Source organism: Megalops cyprinoides, chromosome 13 (genome assembly GCF_013368585.1).
Source record: "Megalops cyprinoides isolate fMegCyp1 chromosome 13, fMegCyp1.pri, whole genome shotgun sequence".
In the NCBI taxonomy this organism is placed as follows: Eukaryota; Metazoa; Chordata; class Actinopteri; order Elopiformes; family Megalopidae; genus Megalops; species Megalops cyprinoides.
The window spans coordinates 16,328,828-16,350,497 of record NC_050595.1 but is presented as its reverse complement, the minus strand read 5'-3'; the positions used below and the strand labels follow the sequence as shown (position 1 = coordinate 16,350,497).

Below are 21,670 nucleotides of genomic sequence, written 5' to 3'. Positions count from 1 at the left end.
TACCACCAATTCTGCAGAAGGTCAGTAGTTCGAATGTTAACATCAGCACCACATGAAGGCTGGAAAATTCAAGCATTTCAAAAAAGATTAAAGGTACTTGTGCTTGAAAAAAATAGTGGTACAGGTGTAGATGTTTGCCATAAAGGTTCTGATATTGAAAAGTGTAATAATCTGTTTAATCCAAACAAACTCACCAGAAAGTCCAAAAAGTGGCATTTCATCCGTGAAAATCTACTTACATATTTGCATGCAGCTTCACATGAGGATAAATGATGTCTTGTTAGGTGTGGGTGCAGCTTCTCCTAAGATTGATTTTTGGCAATTATGTACAGGGGATATAGGGATATTTAGAGTATGCAGGTTCGCATTTACTCTTTGCCTTAACCTGTTAATATTTGATAATGATAAGACTTGCTTGTATATTATTGTTTATAAACCAGTATAGGCATTCGGGGGGGCGGGGGGGGGGGGGGGTTGTTAGGTCTTGATGCTGTACAATCATGTCAGATTCACAGTGAATTCTGCTATGCACTAAAACCTGTCTGATGCCTTTCAAAAGAACCTTGATGCCTGTAGATGAATAAGATGTAGAGATGCTTTATATTACCATAGAAATACTAAGTAAGACATATTCCTGTTCAAGTCTAAGTTGCTTCAGAGTATCTGCCTTGTAAAGGATGCGGTACAAACGTCTTATTATATTTGTGCGCGTGCATTGGTGTGTGTATTTGTTTCCAATAAACTGTAGATACAAGACTGTTAAATAAATCCTCTGAATTTCAATTACGAAAAAGCACACAATTGCATTGGCTATGCAAACTTACGATCACAAAACAGTGTGATATTTGGCATCAAGTACATATTCTGTATTTTTATGTACTTAGTCTCACATTCATTTTGTGCAATGTAAACATTTTCATCTTGAGAAAAAATATTTCTATGTTGTGCTTTTTAATCTGTGATGGTTATTTGTCTAAAAATATAACATTGTAGAAAAGCCTTAAGATATGCAAAGATTACACATTGTGTGTAAATGTTTGCAGTTCTTTTAGGAATAACTTGAGAGAAGAATTCTGAGTGAGGAGGAGGAGATGGAAGCTGGTTTAGGAGCTCTGAACCACCCTTCACCCTGAGGAACTCAAGACCAGTAGCCCCAAACAACATGTGCTACTGTACTTCTGTTACCAAAGATTAAACAATGTGTTCACCTTTATTTCATGCTGAGATGAACATATACATTGAAACTCTATTTTTGATACTCTAAGATGGATGTCACTCCTTATGGTATAGGGAAAGTATTTAAAATAAAAATTAAAAAAAAAACGGTTTTGTAAAATAAATAAGGGAAATGCAGGATTAGCTGACGTTTACAGAGCCTTGTATTGTAATTTCTTGTACATTTTGTATTTTAATATTTTGTAATTTTTAAGAATGCAGTGCTTTTTTGGAAATATTCAAAGGGAATACCTTGCATTTTAGGGTCTTTATTGGTAGTGTATCATTAAAAGAAAACAGCATAACCAGATCCTGGTGTCCGTCTCTGTGTGTTCAAGATCCATTGGGAAACTACTTATATGGTAACATTGGGCAACAGTGTAAACCAATGTTTTAAGAACCTAGCTTGTAACAGGTTGCGCATTGTATCAGGTGGGAAGCTGCTGTAGTATGCTTGAGGAAGCTATTTAAATTTACAGCATCACTCTGTGACCTGTGAAACGGGAACACTAGGTACATGGAATACTAGCACTAGTTTCACCAGCCTTCAGCGTAGTCATCAGTTGACTTGTTCCCACAACGGTAACCAAGGACCTTATCATGGGCTCTCATGTCAATGTTCTCCCTCCAAACAGCGACTGAGGCACAGATGGCCCTAGTGCTGTAATGCAGTGGTAAAAACCACAAGTTTCTAGGAAATATTGGCGTTACATCCTTTTCAACTGCAGCTCATGTGAAGCTGGCGGTTGAGAGAACCTCCCTAGATGACACTATTCACTGATCGTTACAGCAGCTCCACCTGCTGGAGCTTCTGTAGTATTACTAATTGGGGGGATCAGAAAGGCTGAATCATTTAAAAATATTGATATCCTATCAGTTAACTGGGTATTTTTATAGTGATTTGGAATATTAGTTCTAGAACACTTCATAGAGCCCAGTAATCTAAGCAGCTTTTGCTTTCAGTGAATAGTGGTAGGGGTGTGTTTCTACAAGCCAGTTTACTAAAGGCAAAGTCCTAATTACACAGGCAATGCAACACTCAGTCATTTATCCTGATTGTATTCAAGTTGTGCAATGAATAAACCACTGCTTTAATATGAAGGTGAAACCTAACTTACCATACAGATAATAGCATTATCACTTTTTGTTTATTGTTTAGACACAGGAGCCATAAAGTTCTATAATTCATACAAGTTACAATCTTAACAACAAAAACCTTTTCCATCTCCTGAGAAGTCTGCATTATATTCTACTTGTATTGCACTCCAGTGAAGGGACAGATTCAAGAAACCAAAGCCGCTAGTGCTCTTAACAGTGGCATCACATTAAAAGAAATGTGTAGCATATAGAAACAAGGGAGAATCTACAGGGTGCTGCAGACGAGCAATAGTTCAAAAATAAAAAGAGCCTCTAAAAGTCCATTTCGGTGTAAACAATTTACATGCAGATAAGGCTACCATGTAAACTAATTAAAACTAAACTACCAGCTCTTTTTCATTTAAAGGAAAGTTTGAATTTTACTATGATCTGATTAAAGAAAAAATGTGAGTCATGCAGTTCTACAGTGCATCATCTGGGAAGGCAATGCTAAGACAGTACTTTGAGAAAAACACAGAAATTGCACACATTTTCTGATGAGCTCATTTTCTGTCCATGTAGAGAAAACAAAGCTTTTGATAAGAGGTATGTTCATTACACAAAATAAATTCATATCCCTACATGGCACTGAAGACTACTGGCCTAATATATTGGCCTACACAAAATTGCAATGTCTATGATCAGTAGTACATTTCTTAAACCTCCAGCTGGCAGTTGAAGGTAGAATCAGTTCATATGGCCTAAAATATAATGCACAGCCCTAACAGCAAGTAGGCACATCAGGCAACATACTATATAGATATATACATATTGGAACTTAAACACAGGAAGTTGTCATGATAAAGGACTTTGTTCAGGACATGTCATAAAATGGTAATTTTGTGGTAGCAGGAAGGTATGATCTGGTACAGGGGAGGACTTAGTTCAGAGCACATACACTGTTGTTAATACTCTATATAAATAAAGGCACTTTGGAGTAAGATGATCACAAACACACACACACACACACACACACACATATACAGACATACATATAGTGTGTGTTTGTGCATCTGTGTTTCCCTGCAGTCCTCCCTCAGAGCGAAAGGTGAGAGTCATGTCTGTTTTTTGTGACTGCGAAAGAAGAGAGGGGTCCAGTCCTTTCCCCTCAGCCCGGTCAGTTGCAGCACGCCAGCCGGATGGGCTGTCCAGAGAGTGGGTGGTTGGAGCATTCAGCCACGGCTCGCCTGGCTTCCTCCTTGCTGGGGAAGGTCACCAGGGCCTCCCCGCTGCGCTGACCCCTCAGGTTGTACAATATGAGGACGGCATCCGCCTGGAGCTATCAACACAGCACAGCACAGCCTGCATTCAGCTCAGGCCCTGAAACCAGCATCCACACTTACAGCAGTAACCAGGGCTTGAGCTTCAGCCCTTCTACTAACAGCCTTGAGACTGAACCAACCTATTCATCATCATGAGAGAGAATGAGCGATACTGTGAATAAAGACGTTTTTTCTTGATAGTAATCATAACCTCTGACAGTGGATGAGAAATCAAACCAGCATGAATTTATGTTGTCATGCTAAATCATAAATTAAGCAAGACAGACAAGATAAAGGCAGCCAAAGGTGAGGTATGGGTTAAGATTTTAAGTTATGTACCAGAGCAAAAAAAGTTTGAAATGAAATGAGGAAATATTGTTGTTGACAGTGTAAAAACAGAACGGAGTAGCTCTAAAACATTTGTTCTTTGTCTTAAAACAGGCACCTCAATGTGTGTTTTTGGGTTCAACTGAGTTTGGTACTAGAGATAAATGAGTCTCAGAACTTGCTCAGTATTAGTAGGATATGTTCAACCTGCAGAAAGAAAAATAAACATATCCAAATAAACTATAATATAATCCAATATGCCTTTCATTGTTGCAAATCATTCTACACTGTCAAAAATCAAGGAAACCTAAATCACTGTGGGGTATGAAAGCAGTGATAGTAACATCAACACCTGCTCTTTCTTTGCTTGACATTTTTTTCCCAATTTCAAACAAATATGGTAGTATTCCTACTTTATCCCATAGGAAATAACATATATTCTGACCATCCAGTACCTCAGTTGAAGAAAAGGCCTACGACAGCTTGACTCCTGAAACGGTTTGTCAGCCATCATCCCTCAGTACCCCATAGTATCATTAGAAATTAAGAAATAAGAATATGAATAAAAAGAAGCACTGAGTGCACTTTATAGAAATAATCCAGTTGAATTTTTAATTAGAGGTACAATAAACAGAGCCAGTATTTTAGTAATGGAGCACAGCTTTAAGTCCTCCATGCCAACTGTCACAAAAGTGCCATTTACGGTTGGGTTGAATTTATAGTAATTCATAATAAATATGTTATATTCAGCAGGCCTATTTGTTGACAGTATTTCAGCTTTCATTATTACTAAAAGCATCAATACTGATTAAAAACTTCTCCTGTGCAGAGATATTTGAGGATGCAAAAAATTCTTGGCATGAATCCAACCTCTTCCCTTTTGAGTCAAAATATGCGGCAGTTAAACTGATGGGCAGAGGTGTCAAATAAAATGGTTCCCAGAAAAAAAAGCAAGAACCCTTAACCAGGAAAGCATATTTCAGGTAGGTAAGGAAGCAAAAGCAAAATCTCAAAACTGACAATGACACCAAGCGACTGATATTAGTATGCTGCTGATTCTGGGTTTAGTACGGCACCACCCACAAGCCCATTCAGCTACGAGGAGGGTTGAGCCAGAGGACGCCATGCAGGATCTTACCTTCTTCAGCTTGTTACAAACAGAGCCACTCTTTGGGCTGAATCAGACCCCGTGTCTGATCACTCTGTACCACGCTGCTGTAGTCATCAGGAACGTGCTACAGCACAAGTGGCAATGGTCAGCACAGGGCCCTCAACACTTGCTCTCAACACATGTACACATCATATACACAACACATGCTCTCCCTTGTTCCACACAATTCTACCCACCGCCTACAGTGCATGCCCATGTGTACATACACTTGCAGTGTGTATTGTGCCTACAGATGGTGCAAACCTGCTCAAACACGTAACACACAAAATGCACCCCGCGTGCTCCAAATGAGAGCAACATGTTCAGCACCAATAAAAGCTCCCTCTGAAACCACTGCATGTACTACCATGACCCAAAAGTAGGAATCAAGATTCAGACTGATTCTTGATATGACTACCATATTTCTGTTAAAGTCACACTTTATATAGAGCTCCCAATTCTCCGTTTTGAAAAATGCCAAATTTCATCTGGCAGCCTCCTATTTTTGTAGCCCTAGAAACAGTTCTGTTCATCATTCAATTACTGGCATATTTAGCTGTTCCCCAAAAGGGCCTACAGTACCTTTGTTTTACCACTTGATGGCAAAAAGGGACCAATAAAAAGATACGTCAAACTTTTTGCAACCCCTGCTCTTTTTTGTAAGCTGCTTTCTGACATGTATTACTTATATAGTCACAAAAAATGGGGGGCCCTATTAAAGGAGTCAAACTTCAGTCAGCGCTTCGCAGTAAATCGCACACACGCGCATATGCACGCACACACACGCGCGCGTGCACACACACACAAACACAAAACTTGGCAAACTTGCCTTGTAACATGCAAATTAAAGAAACATTATGACCAAAGCACTGTTACCACTGAGCATCAGTTATTTAATAAAAACTCCAATATGAAATTAAAAGGCCACAAAACCCCACACCACCCAACAATCCACCACACTATTATGTCAACCTACTTCTACTCTCCCTCTCCTTTTCAGTAAAATAAATTTCGTACCATCCACAGAAGACTCCGCCTCCTTGCATATCAGCAAATTAGGGGCAGGTGAAGGGGAGATGCAGAAAGACACAGGGAGGGTTTGAATCCCTACATTTTCACTAAATTGCAGCCACTTTTACAGAGCTTATTCACAGAGCACAATATCACTCTTTCTACTAGGGCTACAAATGACCCTGTAGGAAGCACACAGCTTTCCTGTGCTGTGCTGTACTATGTCCATCTCTGCATTTGCATTGAGCCTTGGCCTTTTTAAGGCTTGAGGTCAAACATCAGTTTAGCGGTTGAACATACTACATGAGAATACTCTCAGAAATAAATGTGTCATATCAAGCATACAACAATACCTGAAACCCACTTTTGTTTGTGGTTTGTGGTGGCAAGATATAGTAACAAATGCAACTCTGAAAACAAATGGAAATGGGTATTTGATAGAGCAGAGCATGGCTATGGCCTCCAGTGACAAGTAACATGAAACAGATTACACTTCGTAGTGATGAAAGGCAGACAGAATCCATATTCAAACTAATGCTCTTTGTGGGAATAGCCGAGATCGATCGATTAAACAAAGGGAACCCGCACACACTCAATGTCACTGTTCTATTGCTATGCATGATACAATCTATAATACTGACATTTTTCCTCTGAGGGACAAGCAATATGAATTCATAACAAAAAAAGAAGGAAATTAATTATTTCCTTTCTCTCTGCTTATAAGCACAGAGTACAAATGCACAATATTAGACCTTTATCCACCTCTCTGTCATATGGGGGACAACAGTTGCAATCACGTACTTGATATGAAAGGAAAAAAGATACAACTAAAAGCACATCTCAGTTATCAATGCACTAACAAGTGGATACTCAGAGAATCGCTGCCATGGGACTGCACAGGAGGAGAAAAGGTCGAGAAAAGATGGTGGCTACTGACCTGGTACCCCTGGAAGAAACTGAGTATGTCCTTGACACCTGTGTTTATGGGCAGGCCCTGCATCCTGACCAGGGCCCCTGACTGGGGAATGATGGGAGCTGGAGTGGGGGCAGCCACAGCAGTAGTTACTGCCCCAGGAGGAGCAGAAAAGTAGCCTACTGTGGAGGGGGATACCGGGGGGCTGGGAATGGAAAGCATGTTCATGTGAGGGGCCTTTCTCAAGCACTTTAATACTTACAGTCAACCTCACTTTTATATATTTCACCCACAAATTAAAGAATCTGACCAAAATGCATAACATATTGAAGAATTCTTAACTGAGTTCATGTTGCAACAAATTGTTAAATAGCTGTCTGCTTACTTTAAGAATGTCTCTCAGACTCACTCTGAGATCCAGGAAAAAAAATGCAAACGATGAAAAATCAAACCATTTTCCTGTTAATTCCAGGGGTTATTCTTGTGTTTTTGCTGGTAAACAATGAACTGTTGAGCACTGGGTTCTTCAATGGGAAATTTCAGATTACAATCTGACTTCACAGATTTTTCATTCCATTATGGATCTTTGAATTGACCTATCAAAATTTTTGTATTATACTTTGAAATTTTTCCAATTTAAAATTCACTATTTAAACCTTTGCAGGCAAAGGTTGAAACTATTCTTTTTTGCAGAAATACATTTTGCAGAAATACATCCTGGCAGCGATCAGCAGAATGTTGGTTTGAACAGGGGTTGTTTAGGAACCACTACTCTACAAGAGCATTTATTTCACAAGTTGGCAGTAAGAGATAACAATAGTGAAATAGTGCAATTCCCTTCTGCTGTAACAAGACTGCAGTCTGAGGGTCTGAGCTCTGCAGGAACAATATAAGCTCCATTTTAGTTCAGACATTCACCAAAACCAAAAGTGTGGTGGACTCACCTGGGGTAGTAGGCAGTGTAGTTCATGTTCATGTAAAACTGGGCATGGGGATGGGGTGGGTAGTATGCCAATGCAGGGGCAGTACTGTGAGCAGGAGGCTGTGTGGAACGCGGCATCACCAGTAGTGGGGGCTGGTACATGGTTGTCTCCGCAGGGAGCATGGTAGCAGGAGGTGGGAATGTACTGTAGATGGGTGGAGACAGGCCTGGTGGTAGGGAGAAAACATTAATACCTGTCAACTTGCCACACACACCTACAATGAGAAATTTCAGTGCAACCATATCAGCCTACATCAGCGCAAAGCACATCCAGTCCCCAGTTATCTCATGTGAATAGACAGGCTTGAATCACCTAGTCTTTGGACTGACCCTCCCTTTAGCAAAGTTTGCACCACGGACTGTCTCTGAAGGTGTGTTTAACGTTGACCTCAAAGCCTGCGGTTACTGTAAACACCCAGGTACAGCACAGTATGTGGGAGGATATTTACACACAAACAGGTTCCTTCAGTACATGGGTGTGCCAGATGTACTCAGCTCGAGGGAAACAACCTTCTGCACTGCCACCAAAAAGATTACAATTATAGAGAAGGTCAAACACTGACAATTTAACAAAAAGTCAAATAGAAGCAGGGTTGCATTTGGCATTCTCGTTGTATTGTGCCTATTTTTCTGGCATTATTCAAAAGGGCATACTATAAGACTGTAGTGGGTATATCATGTTTGGATATATTGATGATAAGAAGAAATGTCTTCTTCAGAAACCTTTGTAACTATGAAGCATTGTAGCAGATATAACATATTTAGTTAGTCTGATACACACCAAATTTAACACAAGGTCAGGGCAAGCCTTTCTGGGTTAATATTTGAACTGAATTTATCACTAGGTTAGAGACTATTTCCAAGTTCAAAGATTTTAAAGTAAAAATGATTATCCTCCTTCATACAGCTTAGCCCAAAAATAAGAAAAATAAATGCAGTATGTGTTACTTTGATCAATGTGTTTGAATGGAAGGGGTGGTATTGCCAACCTACATGGGAGTTTGCAAGGTGGGGGGGACAGGCCACTGCGGTTCAGAGTGCCACCCATTAGCACCAAGCTCATCTCATCTGTGGAACACTGGAACACCTCCACATAACGGTCCTTCATCGTCTTCTTATGGCACTTCTGAGCCACCATGAATGCAAGGTCGGCTGACTTCATCTGGATGAAGGAGTCTCCTGAAGGACGGCCCTGAAATAGAAGACCACGCTAAAAGGTACAGTCACCACAAGGCTGTGGGGCTGTGAGGATGCTCTGGTGACCGCTGAAATTAGAGGGTCGTAATGGTACTAATGGCGCTAGCAGAAAAGAAGGTCCTTACCTGTTGGTTAAGCACCATGTGGACGCCATGGGGCCTGATGTCGGAAGCGTGTTCTCCCATGAACTCCAGGATGTCTTTTATGTCGGCAGTGTAGGGCATCCCCTTCAGCCTCACACAATCCCGATTGTTGCTGGATGTCAGGAAGGAGGGTGAGGTCATCACAGGCACTGGTACCATTGGGTGTGGGGGTAGAGTGGAGATCAAAGGAGTGGACATGTAACGGTTCAGCACCTGAGTGACAAGGAGGAAGACATGGGGAAAGACACCACTTTACTTCAGTACAAAATCAAACAGAACAAACTGTTCTGCACCCGGAAAACTGCATTTCTGCAATAAAGTCTCTGTTATGTTTTGGGGTTTCTGTTTGGTTTTATGTTCCCCATTTCCATTTAGTAAAATGTTTAACATGAAAGGCAATCAAAATAGGATGAGCTTCTTCCCCCAGGCCATCCAACTCCGCAATACGGACATGCCCGCCACACTAATCTCGAACACATACTCTGGACTTTCATGATGTGGTACTAGTTTTTATTCTTATTATTCTTTAATCTAATTTATTTTTATCTCTGCTATTCTGCACAGTCTAAGGAGATTGACCAGTTTTACATGTCACTACAAGTTGTATACTGTTTATAATTGTGTAAGTTCTTGAATCTTGAAATAACTTGAATATATCACAAAACCAACAATGTTTAGTTTGCTAAAATACAGAGCATGTAATCACACACTAAACTGCATACTACACACTACAGTACCGCAGTATATCCTCTGCAGTGTACTATGGTTTAGATGTCGATCTGGCCAGCAGTGAGAGACGAGGTCGGGATAAGGAGAGTGGGATAAGGTGAGGAGTCAGATGAGCCAACAGCGAGGGGTGGCCGTACCTGCTGGACCTCTGCAGCAGTGCTTCGGAATATCTCGATGTATCTCCTTCCCAAGATCTGCTTGTGCTTTTTCAAGGCATGTTGTACATACTCTTCGCAGGCGAAGAGCGCAAAAACATCTCCAGTTGGGCGGCCATTGGGGTACTTCAAAAACAGCAGTCCCTCGCTGCCGTCCGTCACAGGGCTCTCCGGCCCCAGGAAGCCCAGAACATCCTCCGGGGTGGCGGTGAAGGGCAGCCCACGCATGCGGACAATCACCTGGTTTTCCTTCGACAGGAACTGTGCCACCTCGTTAGGGGTTGCTGCACAAAGACACAGAGGACACGCTGAGCATTCCCCATCACAAGCACAGCTCCACATCACTAACACACTTCTCTGTGACTGCACCTCTTCTCCATGATGGCAACCACAGGTTTCTCCTCAACTCTTGTTGTGTTCAAGACTTTTAGAAATTTACATAACTAAAATATCTGTGGACTTTGTAGATATTGTGGTTCATGAGGAGAAGCTCAATCCAGTCAACTGTTCCTAATTTGGACCTGTCGTCAGTCTCTTATAGGGCATGTATATTTATCTCAACAAGTCTAGCTTAAGCCTTCAAAGTCTAAAGATCGGTCTCTTTTTATTGCTTCTGAACCCACTTTCACCAAAGGCCCCTTATGCTCTTAATGCCCTGGAATGAAAAATTCTCCTTGGTTTTGTCTTTTTATGCTCTCTTTGTCTGCTGGAGAACTTGCTCTTTTCACCAGGTGTCGGCCCACTCAATATCCAGCATATCAGCCTCATTCATTGGCTACCGTGGGGACTACAGTGAACAGGCGAGCTGCTGTTCGTGGGGGTAAAGTTTCCTCAAGTACCTGCCACAGGTCAGCAAAGGGATCTGTCTCACAAAGCACCATTCACTTTCACAAGAGGGGCTGGGGAAGTCGAGATCTGGTGCAGAATCACAGGACAAGTCCCAAGATGCGTACCAGAGTCCCACTCTTTCTACAGCAACAGTACTGTCACACACAGACCTGTGAAATGCCATTGTAATTGAGGGCTAAGGAAACACGCTTTATTCAGATATTACAGTTACACTCCAGGAACAAAAAATCTTAAAATCTAACCTCCAACTATCTTCAGGAATTCCTTTCCCGATGCGATGTATACCTGGAACCATAACCAAAGAATACATTTAGAGTTTGCTCTGTAACTATGCATGTGCAAAATAGTGAATAGAAACATTTCTATGCTTCTCTATCATTTCTGTTTTTTATCTCTAGTTTCTTCAAGCTAATAAGCGAACAAATGTAGACTACAATATTTCAGAATAATATATTTGTCCTTTAATTTGATTCAATTATAAAAACATGCTTTCACAGAAAAAACTAGTCTCATTCTGTGTAGTGAGAAGCATTTCCATTCATTCCATTCACTTACAGCACAAAACAGAATGCTTTGAGTAATTTCACAAACACCAAGGGTGATAGCGCCTATTTCAAAATAAGTGACGAATAATAGAATATTCTAATGTTCTACTCTAATAACACATGTATAACACATGTGCACTGCAGGTCCTAATGAAAACCAGCAGATGGATAGGACAAACTACACTGGCATGATGAACAAATGTATCGTTAAAGTAACTACAAAAATACAAAAAAGCACACTGGGGTTAGGGTGAGGGGTACGTATAAGTTCAATTTGTTAAATGATATCAAGAACTAGGTCACTGAAAAACTACAATGGGTTCAGTCATTTTTCTGAGTGGGTGTGCACATCTCAACCTCAGGTTTGCACCTAAAATACAACTATAACCCTATTTAGATAAGGTAACATTGGCACTGGAATGTAACCTATGAACTGAAATGCAAGTTCTCTTCATTTGCACAATCCATTACACTATCAGCTGGGTCTGCTCATCAGCTAAACTATTTTTGAGCAATGTAATAAACCCATAATGAACCAGTATAGGGAGGGTGTAAAACTAAAAACAGGAAGTATACTTCATCTGGTTTGACAGTGTAAGGCTGGTTATAGGAGTAATGTCATATTTGGTGAGGAGAAGGAAGACTCACCTCAATGTATCGGGTTCCCATGTGGTGTTTGTGGCGCTCCAAGGCCAGGTCTCTGTGTTCAGGGCTGACAAAGCGCACTAGAGCCTCTCCATTCCTTCTGCCTTGTGCATTCAGACAGAGCGCCACACCACCTCTGACACACACACACACACACACACACACACACACACACACACACAATTAATTAGTGTCCCTAACCTGACACTAATTTAGAAAGGTCATTGCTTTTGTCATGAAAGTATCGATGAATTGACAAAAGTGTCCAAATCAAAATGTCCAAATCTCCATACTCCAAATACAATAAATGCACAGATTCATTCATTGAACCCGAAAAATGAATTACAAACTGAATATAAAAAGTATCACAAAACAAGTGATGCTCAGCTTGTTTATTTGAATGCCGATGCCCACGTGGTACTTAGAATGAAATGTAGTTAATTTCAACCCTCTTACTTGGTGATGTTGAGGCCTGTGAAGAAGCGGGCAATGTCCTGCTCAGAGGACTGCCAGGGGAGACCCCTAGCACGAATCACCGTCTCACTGTCCACCGACTCTCCCTTACTGCTGTAGCGGAAGGTGAACAGAGTCAGGGGGGCACTGTCCACCGCGCTGAATTCACAAACGTACTGACGTAACACAAATATTATAATAAATAGAGTGCCCCAGAGTAATGGGCACTAGGGCTCTTGTAAGTGTTAGAGAACAACTTAACTAAACTCAATAAAAGTTAATCAAGGAAAAATTGAAAATGTAACTAATGCTTGACATGTGGTTTGGGGTATGATATGAGGGTTCTGTGCTAGAGAGGAAGTTGTGAGGCATATAGTGATGGCATTATACATGAGTTTACGCTATTGTTGCAGGTGTAAGAATGGACACCAAATGTTGACAGACCAGAATCTTCATGCTTAATGTCAAGTAAGAGTTGCTAGTTATCTTGGGTAGATGGTTATCTTGGAAAAACAGACTGCCTCTTTCAGTAAATGGCGGGATAGCCTAAGGCTGTAGTAGCAGGAGACAGGGTTCCTCCAAGCTTTTTGTACAAGATGCACAACTATCTTAGCATACATCAGAAAACCTACTGCAACACCTAACTTGTCTCGAATGGAAATTATTCAAAACATTCTGAAAATATTAATATTTGACACTTACCATGCACCTGTTTCAAACTTATGCATCACAGTTTCAACACCAGTAAACTTGTGATCTGCAAAAGAGTTGAGCAAAGTGTTGAGGAAACTGATGAGTATGTCATATAACACAACAACAAATGTTTTTGTTTGTTGTATTTAAAGTAGTATTGTGTTTGTTATATTGTGACAAAGGGTGCACTTACTGTAGGGAGCAGACAGTAGGTGTAGTACCAGCATTACCATGCTCTGCACCTCCTGCATCCCCACCACCTGCTTTGTCTCTGGGGGAGGGATACATGCATCTGAACACGTGGTTAAGGGGAATGCAAGATGTTACAAATGTTGCATGGGTTTTTGTGCCTATGCTCCACACAGGACATTCTGTTCCATGCTGTACACAGTGAACATGAAGGTGCTCCATATATACCAATAAGGAAGGATACACTGCAACATGGAGGCCAGTGTCAGCTCCTTCACTGAGCCTGCGTTTGGACAGCATTGGTGAAACTCTTTCTTCAGATCCACAAAGGAGAAGAAACAGTGTGGGAGTACCAGGTTCTACGGCAGAGAGAGGGAAGGCAGATTTGTTAACGTCAGGTGAGGTGCAGCGTAATGGTAAGGAGCAAGGCTCATAACTAAAAGGTTGCTGGTTCAATTCCCTGCTAGGGCACTGCTGTATGTAAGTCGCTCTGGATAAGAGTGTCTGCTAAATGACAACAATGCAATGTAATGTTGGGTCCTAAAATTCATCAGCAATTCATACATGAATATGAATGCAGTTTAATCTAAATGTAAACATCAATGTGTAATGGCATAACCTCAGACTGTGAATAGCCACACTGTCATGAATGCAGGACCTTCAGAGAAACAGAATAAGGGGCTGCAGGAGTCTGTTCCTTCTGCAGAATACCGGACATTCCAGAGCAGATTCTGACATGTACATTGAACACTGCTGAGCAGTGCCATCACCCAGATCAAGGAAATAATGTGGTAGTAGGCAAAAGGTCTAGAAGGCTAAAGATAATATGCAATTCTACTTTCATAAGATAGTTTGACATAGAGTAATGTTATATTTTTTTCCTTTGCATCTTCACTGTATTTTGGCTCATTCAGCCTACCTTTTTGGCAGCTTCTGGGTGGAAGGCTTGTCTTATGAGACGGGGTCCATCAACACAGAGAACGTAGGAGCTTCTGCCCATAGATTTCAGTTCACTAGAGACTGACTGCTGGAACTGTAGGGGGTGGGGAGAGAAAAAGACAGAATACGGGCTATAAGAAGATGGGTGTTGCCACTAAACAATGGGAAAATCTGGGATGGATAATCATGTCAAACATTTAGCTGGAGTTGCTCTTGATTCATGATGACAAGACAATTATCGCAGGACCTAAATATTCACGCAATGATTATCATGATCATAAAGTACAAAATTTGAGATGAACCCCTAAGTACTTTAGAATATGTATATAGAACCGTAGCAAGAAAACCTATAGGGGGAAAGCACTCGTCTCATTCTATCAACTGTATACACCGTGTTCTGTGTGGTGTGTGTGAGTGAATGGGTGTTACAGGAGGAAAGGCTGGTCAGACAGGTTTTCTGCTCAAGCAGAAGGGCAGGCAGGTTGGAGTCATAATTGCCTCAATCAACGACTGCCGTCAGCAACAGCAAAAGGCACAGGCAAGTACACTTCCAAAACAAAAACAACTTCCAGCAGACAAACCAAAATGGAGATGACCGCACACAGAGAGGTGTGTCCAAAGCTCATGACAAGACCACAGACTCCCCTTATGGACATGTAAACCCTTGCTTTTGATTGGGTACATTTCACATGCTGCACTGTGAACTTAAAAACCTGCCATTGTCAGCAACAAGTCTTAACACCTCAACTCAGTTTTTCAACACAAAATCCATTATTCTTTCTCACAGAGTAATCCTCCAGGTTAGATGTAGAGATACAGAGATCTGTATTTTAAAAGGCTTAATCTGCAATCTTGTGTTATTTGGGTGCAATGTATATAATGCCAACCTAATGCCTAACGTCACAGCATTACATTTCAAACTGATACATTCAAGACTTCAAGTCAACTCCACATTAATTTCTGCTTAAATCAGGTTCAGACTGTATAGCAAAATAATCAGCTTTTTAAAAAAATGCATCTGGTTATATTCACTACAGGATATACCCTAGCAACTGTATATAACTCACTGGGGAAACAGTCATTTCAGACGGCCAGTAGCCATAAATAATTATTCCCAGCGTACAAGCGGAGCTCCTAGTGCAAGTCAGAACGTGCTCTAAAGAGAAACAGAAGATGTGTAGGGTTGTTAACTTAAGTCATTACTCTGGAGAAAGATGACATCTCCTGAACACAGCTGCTGGCAGTAACTGCCATTACCTGCACTGAGTGCAGAGAAGAGTTCAGCATAAGCAATGTGCCCTTCTGTAATTATCCAAGTGTCAAAAATGCCTTTGTTACACAGGTGTACTATTCAAAAATAGCATTTTTAACATTACAGTATTTCATATTTTTTAATTAGCTGAACAGGCTTAATAATATTTCAATGCAATGATATTTTAGTGTATTATTATTTTCAGAATTGACCAAATACTACCATAAATTCCTCTTCCAATGCAAGTGAGCTACATGCTGCTCTCTAGCAGATTGTCTGCCAAACCAAGGTCCGCTGGCCTTTGACAGGACCAGCTGGTGGGACCAGAAGAGGAGGATGTATCACAGTAAAACACAATAGACTTAGTAATTTATTTGTGCTCTTGTTAGAAGCATCTTAAGATGGTCACTTCAGGACATACACCACATTCAAGGATGAGAGAACAGCAAAGAGATCAGAACAGATCAAAGTTCATGGAGTTCTCACTCATATGAGCTAAGGAGATGTGACTGCTTGGTATGCATTTACCTGCAAGTTCTACTGATGAGTACATCAGGGAACCATTTGGAAAACTGCTAGTGCAAAAGTGAAATGGATATTAAAAATATTTTTGTAGAAAAGTGGCTGGATAAATTCCTTCAGGTTAAAAATGTATCTAATCAGTGAAAACCTTCAGGACAATGAATGCCTTGAGATGGAATTTGCACTACAGAAATGGAAAAGTCACTATGCTACATTGCAACCATTATGCAAATGAAAAGCATCGGACACTGCTAACACAAATTTAGCAGGCCTCTTGCAATGCTTTGCTGTTTAATGGGTTTCACAAGAAACCAAATCAGAATTCAACAGCAGTTCCTCCTGGTTGTATAACATTCTGAGCATGCTCTGGAGCATATCTTTTTAATGTCAAATGTGAAAGTACTGATTTGTGAGGTACAATGGTATCCACCCAAACAAGTACTGTCATTTCCAGTTACCTATTCCAGTATGCCATTTGGCAAAGTCTATATACAGTGTATCGCTCTGTTGAGTTTGTATAGACAGAATCTATATCCTCATTGCAGAGAACTGCATCAGAATGTCAATCTCATCGTGTATAATCACTAGGAAGATTAATAAAAGAAACAAAATAAATGAGATGCACACCATCTCTCCTTCAAGCTAAATAATATATTATTAATCAAATACACCTGAGAAGGGGTTAAGCAAAAGGATGCAGACTACCAACAACAACAATCAAACACTTACAGCCAGTTCCACAAGATGTATGAACCAGCATGAATAAGCAAAATTTCTGTGAGAGGTACTGAAATGTCAAACCCGTACATCCTGACTGGTGCCAGCTTCAAACATGGCTAACTGAAAACGTTTACTTACGCAAGATAGACAGAGCTGTGTACAGTGCAGTGGCTGTTTTGTTGCCGACGGGTCAGCAGTATGGTGTAATGGCAAGGAGCAGGGTTTGTAACCGAAAGGTTGCTGGTTCAATCCCCTGCTGGGGCAATGCTGTTGTACCCTTGGGCAAAGTACTTAACCCACAATTGCCTCAGTAAATATCCAGCTGTATAAATGGATAAAACTGTAACCTATGTAAGCTGCTCTGGATTACAGTGTCTCCTAAATGACAATAATGCATCCTAATGTAATGATCCACTAAATGTATGAGAACTGAGGAAACTTTCTCATCACCATCTATGTAACTGCATTTTCTGTTCCTTGTGAAAAGAAAGCGCTCTGCTGTGACCATGCACTGTCCCCACTAAGCGCTTTAGTTCAGAGGGGGTAGAATCGATCTTTAGCCCCGGCGATATTGATTTCTGGCCCTGGACGAGGCTGTTTGCTCTATGGCATGGCTGATGTGTTTGCTCTGCAAGGCTGGGCTGGGGCACAGAGGGGTGGAGCCCGAGGCTCAGAGAGATAAGGCAGCAGAGGCCAGCAGCTCTCATGGAGTGTTAAAGGCACAGTCATGTCTACAGGCACACACCTGATGGGGACACACTGGAGAACCAATATAATGTGGTTAAAGTCACCAAGAGCCACAGTCCTCCCCTCCTTATGACTGGAAGATATAGCCTACTAACCTGTTTTACACTGTTTTGCACAATTAACAGGTGTGGCAGGTCAAATATGAAAAGCATCTACTTAAACTCTTTTCACTGAACTGCTTATTATGTGACAGCATTAACTTTTTGTACTTCACCTTATATCATTTCGACAACCATCACTTGTTTAATATGCTAAAAAACTGCAAACAGGTTCAGGATAAATCGGCCTACCTCAAGCTTACAAACCTCCTTCACTCTCAACCCTTCCACGCCCTCCCCCATCAGTGATCAACCTGCCTGCAGCACACCACACTGCATAGCAGGATGGAACTTGCTTTGTGCCACCCGCCATCCTTGAGCAAGGCCTCGCAGCTGTGATTTCCCTACACTCTACATTTCTTACAGGTGGGGCTGCATCACCCCCATCCAAGGAACTCAGTAGGGAGGGGGGTGGAGATAACCAGTGCTAAACTGTTGCTACCAGTAAGGCTATCCCTGCAAACAGGACACTTATGTGCCACCAATGAAAGATTTTCACTGTGTTTTCAAAATCAGAGTGAACCATTTGGAATACGGGAAGAAAGGGAAAAACAAATACAATGAGCAAATCCAAAATCTTCCAACATACTAAAATCCTGAGGAAAAGGGGCCACATTGCTAAAATGTACCACTTTTTCAGTTATTTTACTAAAGACACAGCCAAAGGTCCTTAGTACTCTGGCAATACATGACAGAGATTGAATTAGAGGTAAAATCACTGCTGTTACTCTTTTCTTGCACAGTGCACCTGTGCTCCAATGGTCCTCTCCCTGCATATAAGGAACAATCTAAAGCAGAAAGAAGGAGAGTCCTTTTGCCCTTCAGTCCTTCAAAGCAATCAAAAGAATTTACAAACCTACCTACTACCCAAACCCAGTCAATGACAGGGAATGTATTCCAAACAAATGAGCAAGCAAAGATTGATTTCACAGGTTAATCTTTACAAACTGATGAGAGAATCCCTTCTGTAAAGTAAACCTAGTGAGGTGCAAAGGAGGGACTTCACACTCACACCAGACTGGACACAAAATGGAAAGGGCCAGTATAAGACAGAACTGGGTATAATGGGTAACAGTGGCATGACGATAACCATAGGAATTTTAAGTAGGCACTCATTTGCAATGTCACACTGGTAATACTACTTTAGGTATTAAGTGAAATGAGGAGTATCCCTGTGACAGAACTGCAAGGCTAATATCCAGCAAAATACCAACAAAGCAAAACAAGCCAGCTGAGGAGCTGCAGACTACTAAGAAAACAAAAACCTACATGATTAGCATGCTGCTAATCTCACTGCCTTAGAGACAAATTACTTCACAAATTCATTGAGTTCAGTGGTTGAGAATCACATGTGGACACAGCATTGTCCAAATCTATCTGCACTAGTACTGAAAACCTGCAGGGGAATCACATCTCGGTCATTACAATCAGCCTCTTACCAAAGAGGCCTGACGACAGCACTCTCAGTCTCCCTCTCCCTGCGGTTTGTGCCTCATTAATGGCACCAGGTAAAGCCTCCACAACGTCTGCTGAGTATATCAGCTTGTGACAAGACTAGACCTGCTGGTGTTCATTGCCAGCCACATTTAACACACTGGGGTTCAATAACACTCATTACTTGTTAGTCAACCAACAAGGTAATTACACTGCTAAATCAGAACCATGTCCTTATAGCAGCAAAGATGCAGTGCACAGTATAAGGAGGCACCCTACGACAACTGGTAAGATCTGAGATGAGTGTGTGTATTCATAAACACAGGTCCTTTTTAATTATCAATGTTGAAACACCTGAAATTTTCCACATTAGCAGAGTGAACTGAATATGTCAAATGTGTATTAAGCCTTGATTTAAAGAATTTACGGACTGTCACACTTGGGAGAATACTGAGTTCTTTTTCATCAATGCCATTGTGTTTACATTGCAATATCTTCTCCATGTCTCAGGCCTGTAGGTTTACACAGCATGTGACTAAAGTGTACGTTCATTTTTTTTTTTTTTTTTTTACATATTCAAATACACGTGGATACTTGGGATGGTTCTGTTTTTTCCCCTAACCTTTTCACAATCCATTTATAAAAGCACTCTAGTATCTGAGGCATCAAGTTTCCGAGCCCTTTAATATTTTCACTCTGAAACCATGGCATCTTGCTGTGTTTGTGTTCATGCGTGAGTGTGAGAAAGACATTTATATGTGCGGCCACTCCCTCTATCAAAGACAACTTAATAATTACTCATAACGTAACTCACCTGTTGCAGAACTCGATCCAACGGTTCTGCTTTGCAGAGCTCATCCAAAGTTAATCCGGTTTCTTCTTTACTTTGCTCGGTTAATTCCAAAGTGTCTGGCTGTACGAGACACCTTTGAAGTTTCCCCACCTGTAACATCGTTTTACGCAGCGTTTATGTTGTTGCCATTCTTGTCAAACGCTACGTAGTGTGTTATAAAAACATCACCACTGAAGCCAGACACACCTGATTAATTTCCATAAGGCCCTCGTTCTCAGGCACACAATATTCCACAAACTCGGCGTTGCAAAGCAGCTTTTTGTCAATGCAGGGCTGCTACCCTAATAGCGTGTCTCCGATTAACCACTCGTACTCCCAAAAGGTACACTATCGGTCATTTTGTCCTTAATGTTCTTTAATTCAACCTTACGGAGACAGGCCATATTGAATGTCACATGCGTTCCCGAAGATTCATGCAGAAAGAAGAAAAACTTGTGAAGTAAAAGACTTTTTGAAAGGGCACCTTGTTGGCAAATGTCAACTGTCAAACTTTAATACGTTGAATATAACTAGAAAGGACACAGTCATAATTTTAAGAGGACATTTTAATCGTATCAGAAGGTCCATACCTTGTTCTCATGTAGATCCACAATTTGCCACACCAAGAGAATTATCTCCCTCTCATCCGAGCCCAGTTTACCCCCATTTGCACCAGCTGTTGCCCCAAAGAACACCACCAGAGTATCACTGTGCGAAGCCATCAGGGATCACAAGGGTAAACGCTACAATTAAAGCAAAGATCAAATACAATAGCACGAGGGTTCACCTTTTTCACGTGGTAAAGGGGAAACAAAGATTTGGAAAGTTAATTGAAGTGAACGAAGGAAATGAGTATCATATTTTGAAGAAGACACAAAAAAAAAACAGATCGACCAAAGACTCTACCTGATCCAGTAGCCTACTCGCGTATGTGCCTTTCCAGAGTTACTGGTCTGACTGGTTAAAGGAGGATGAAGGAAAATCCGGGTCTCTTCCGAGTCAATACCATAACAAGCCAGGAGTTTTTTTTTCCTGTCGCTTTTCGAAGTTACCTGCGCTTGGTACAGCCTCTTCACTAAAAGTCAGTCTCCCCAGGGAGTTAGTCTATTGGCTCCTTCTAAAAGGTGAGGGAGGGACGTGATGGTTCCAACACCTATGTAACTCAACCTGATTGGTTTTTTTGTTCCAAGGAAGTAGCCGTACATAGAAACACTCTCCCCGTGCTCACCTTTACAAAGGTCCCTCTCTCTATCGGACTTCAATGCAATTCAATGAGCATTCTTGGGATAACGAAGTTATGTGTGGTGCAAAAGCACACACAGTACATACGAATACATACACACACGCACAGACATGTTAATGAAAAAAGGCAAGTCTCCAGGTTTGCTCCGCAAAGAGGACTGAGGTTTTACTGCGGTCAGAGAGAACGATACGTGGGGGTCTTTTAGCTGGGTAACAGGAAGTCTAAGTCTTCACTACCTGCGGTTCACAAGCTACTGCATTTCATTGTTCAGGAAATCAGTGAGACCTG

The 21,670-nt window shown here is 41.2% G+C and overlaps 1 protein-coding gene across 3 annotated transcripts; it reads right to left on the bottom strand.

Annotated features, from left to right (window-relative positions):
- Positions 1 to 935: 935 nt before the first annotated feature.
- Positions 936 to 21,139, bottom strand: esrp2 (epithelial splicing regulatory protein 2). Of its 3 annotated transcripts, none has more exons than XM_036544072.1 (17): positions 21,046 to 21,139; positions 20,730 to 20,882; positions 20,122 to 20,250; positions 14,515 to 14,628; positions 13,840 to 13,954; positions 13,600 to 13,698; positions 13,416 to 13,470; positions 12,717 to 12,827; positions 12,264 to 12,396; positions 11,313 to 11,355; positions 10,204 to 10,505; positions 9,320 to 9,550; positions 8,991 to 9,189; positions 7,960 to 8,164; positions 7,040 to 7,220; positions 5,080 to 5,176; positions 936 to 3,631 (listed from the first exon to the last, which is right to left on the bottom strand). In XM_036544072.1, exons 2-16 carry the CDS (start codon positions 20,859 to 20,861, stop codon positions 5,093 to 5,095), a joined length of 2,133 nt encoding a protein of 710 aa, XP_036399965.1. In that variant the 5' UTR covers positions 20,862 to 20,882; positions 21,046 to 21,139; the 3' UTR covers positions 936 to 3,631; positions 5,080 to 5,092. The 3 variants fall into 3 exon arrangements, with proteins under 3 accessions (XP_036399965.1, XP_036399966.1, XP_036399967.1); XM_036544073.1 differs by having other exon boundaries at positions 12,717 to 12,824; XM_036544074.1 differs by lacking the exon at positions 5,080 to 5,176.
- Positions 21,140 to 21,670: the final 531 nt, after the last annotated feature.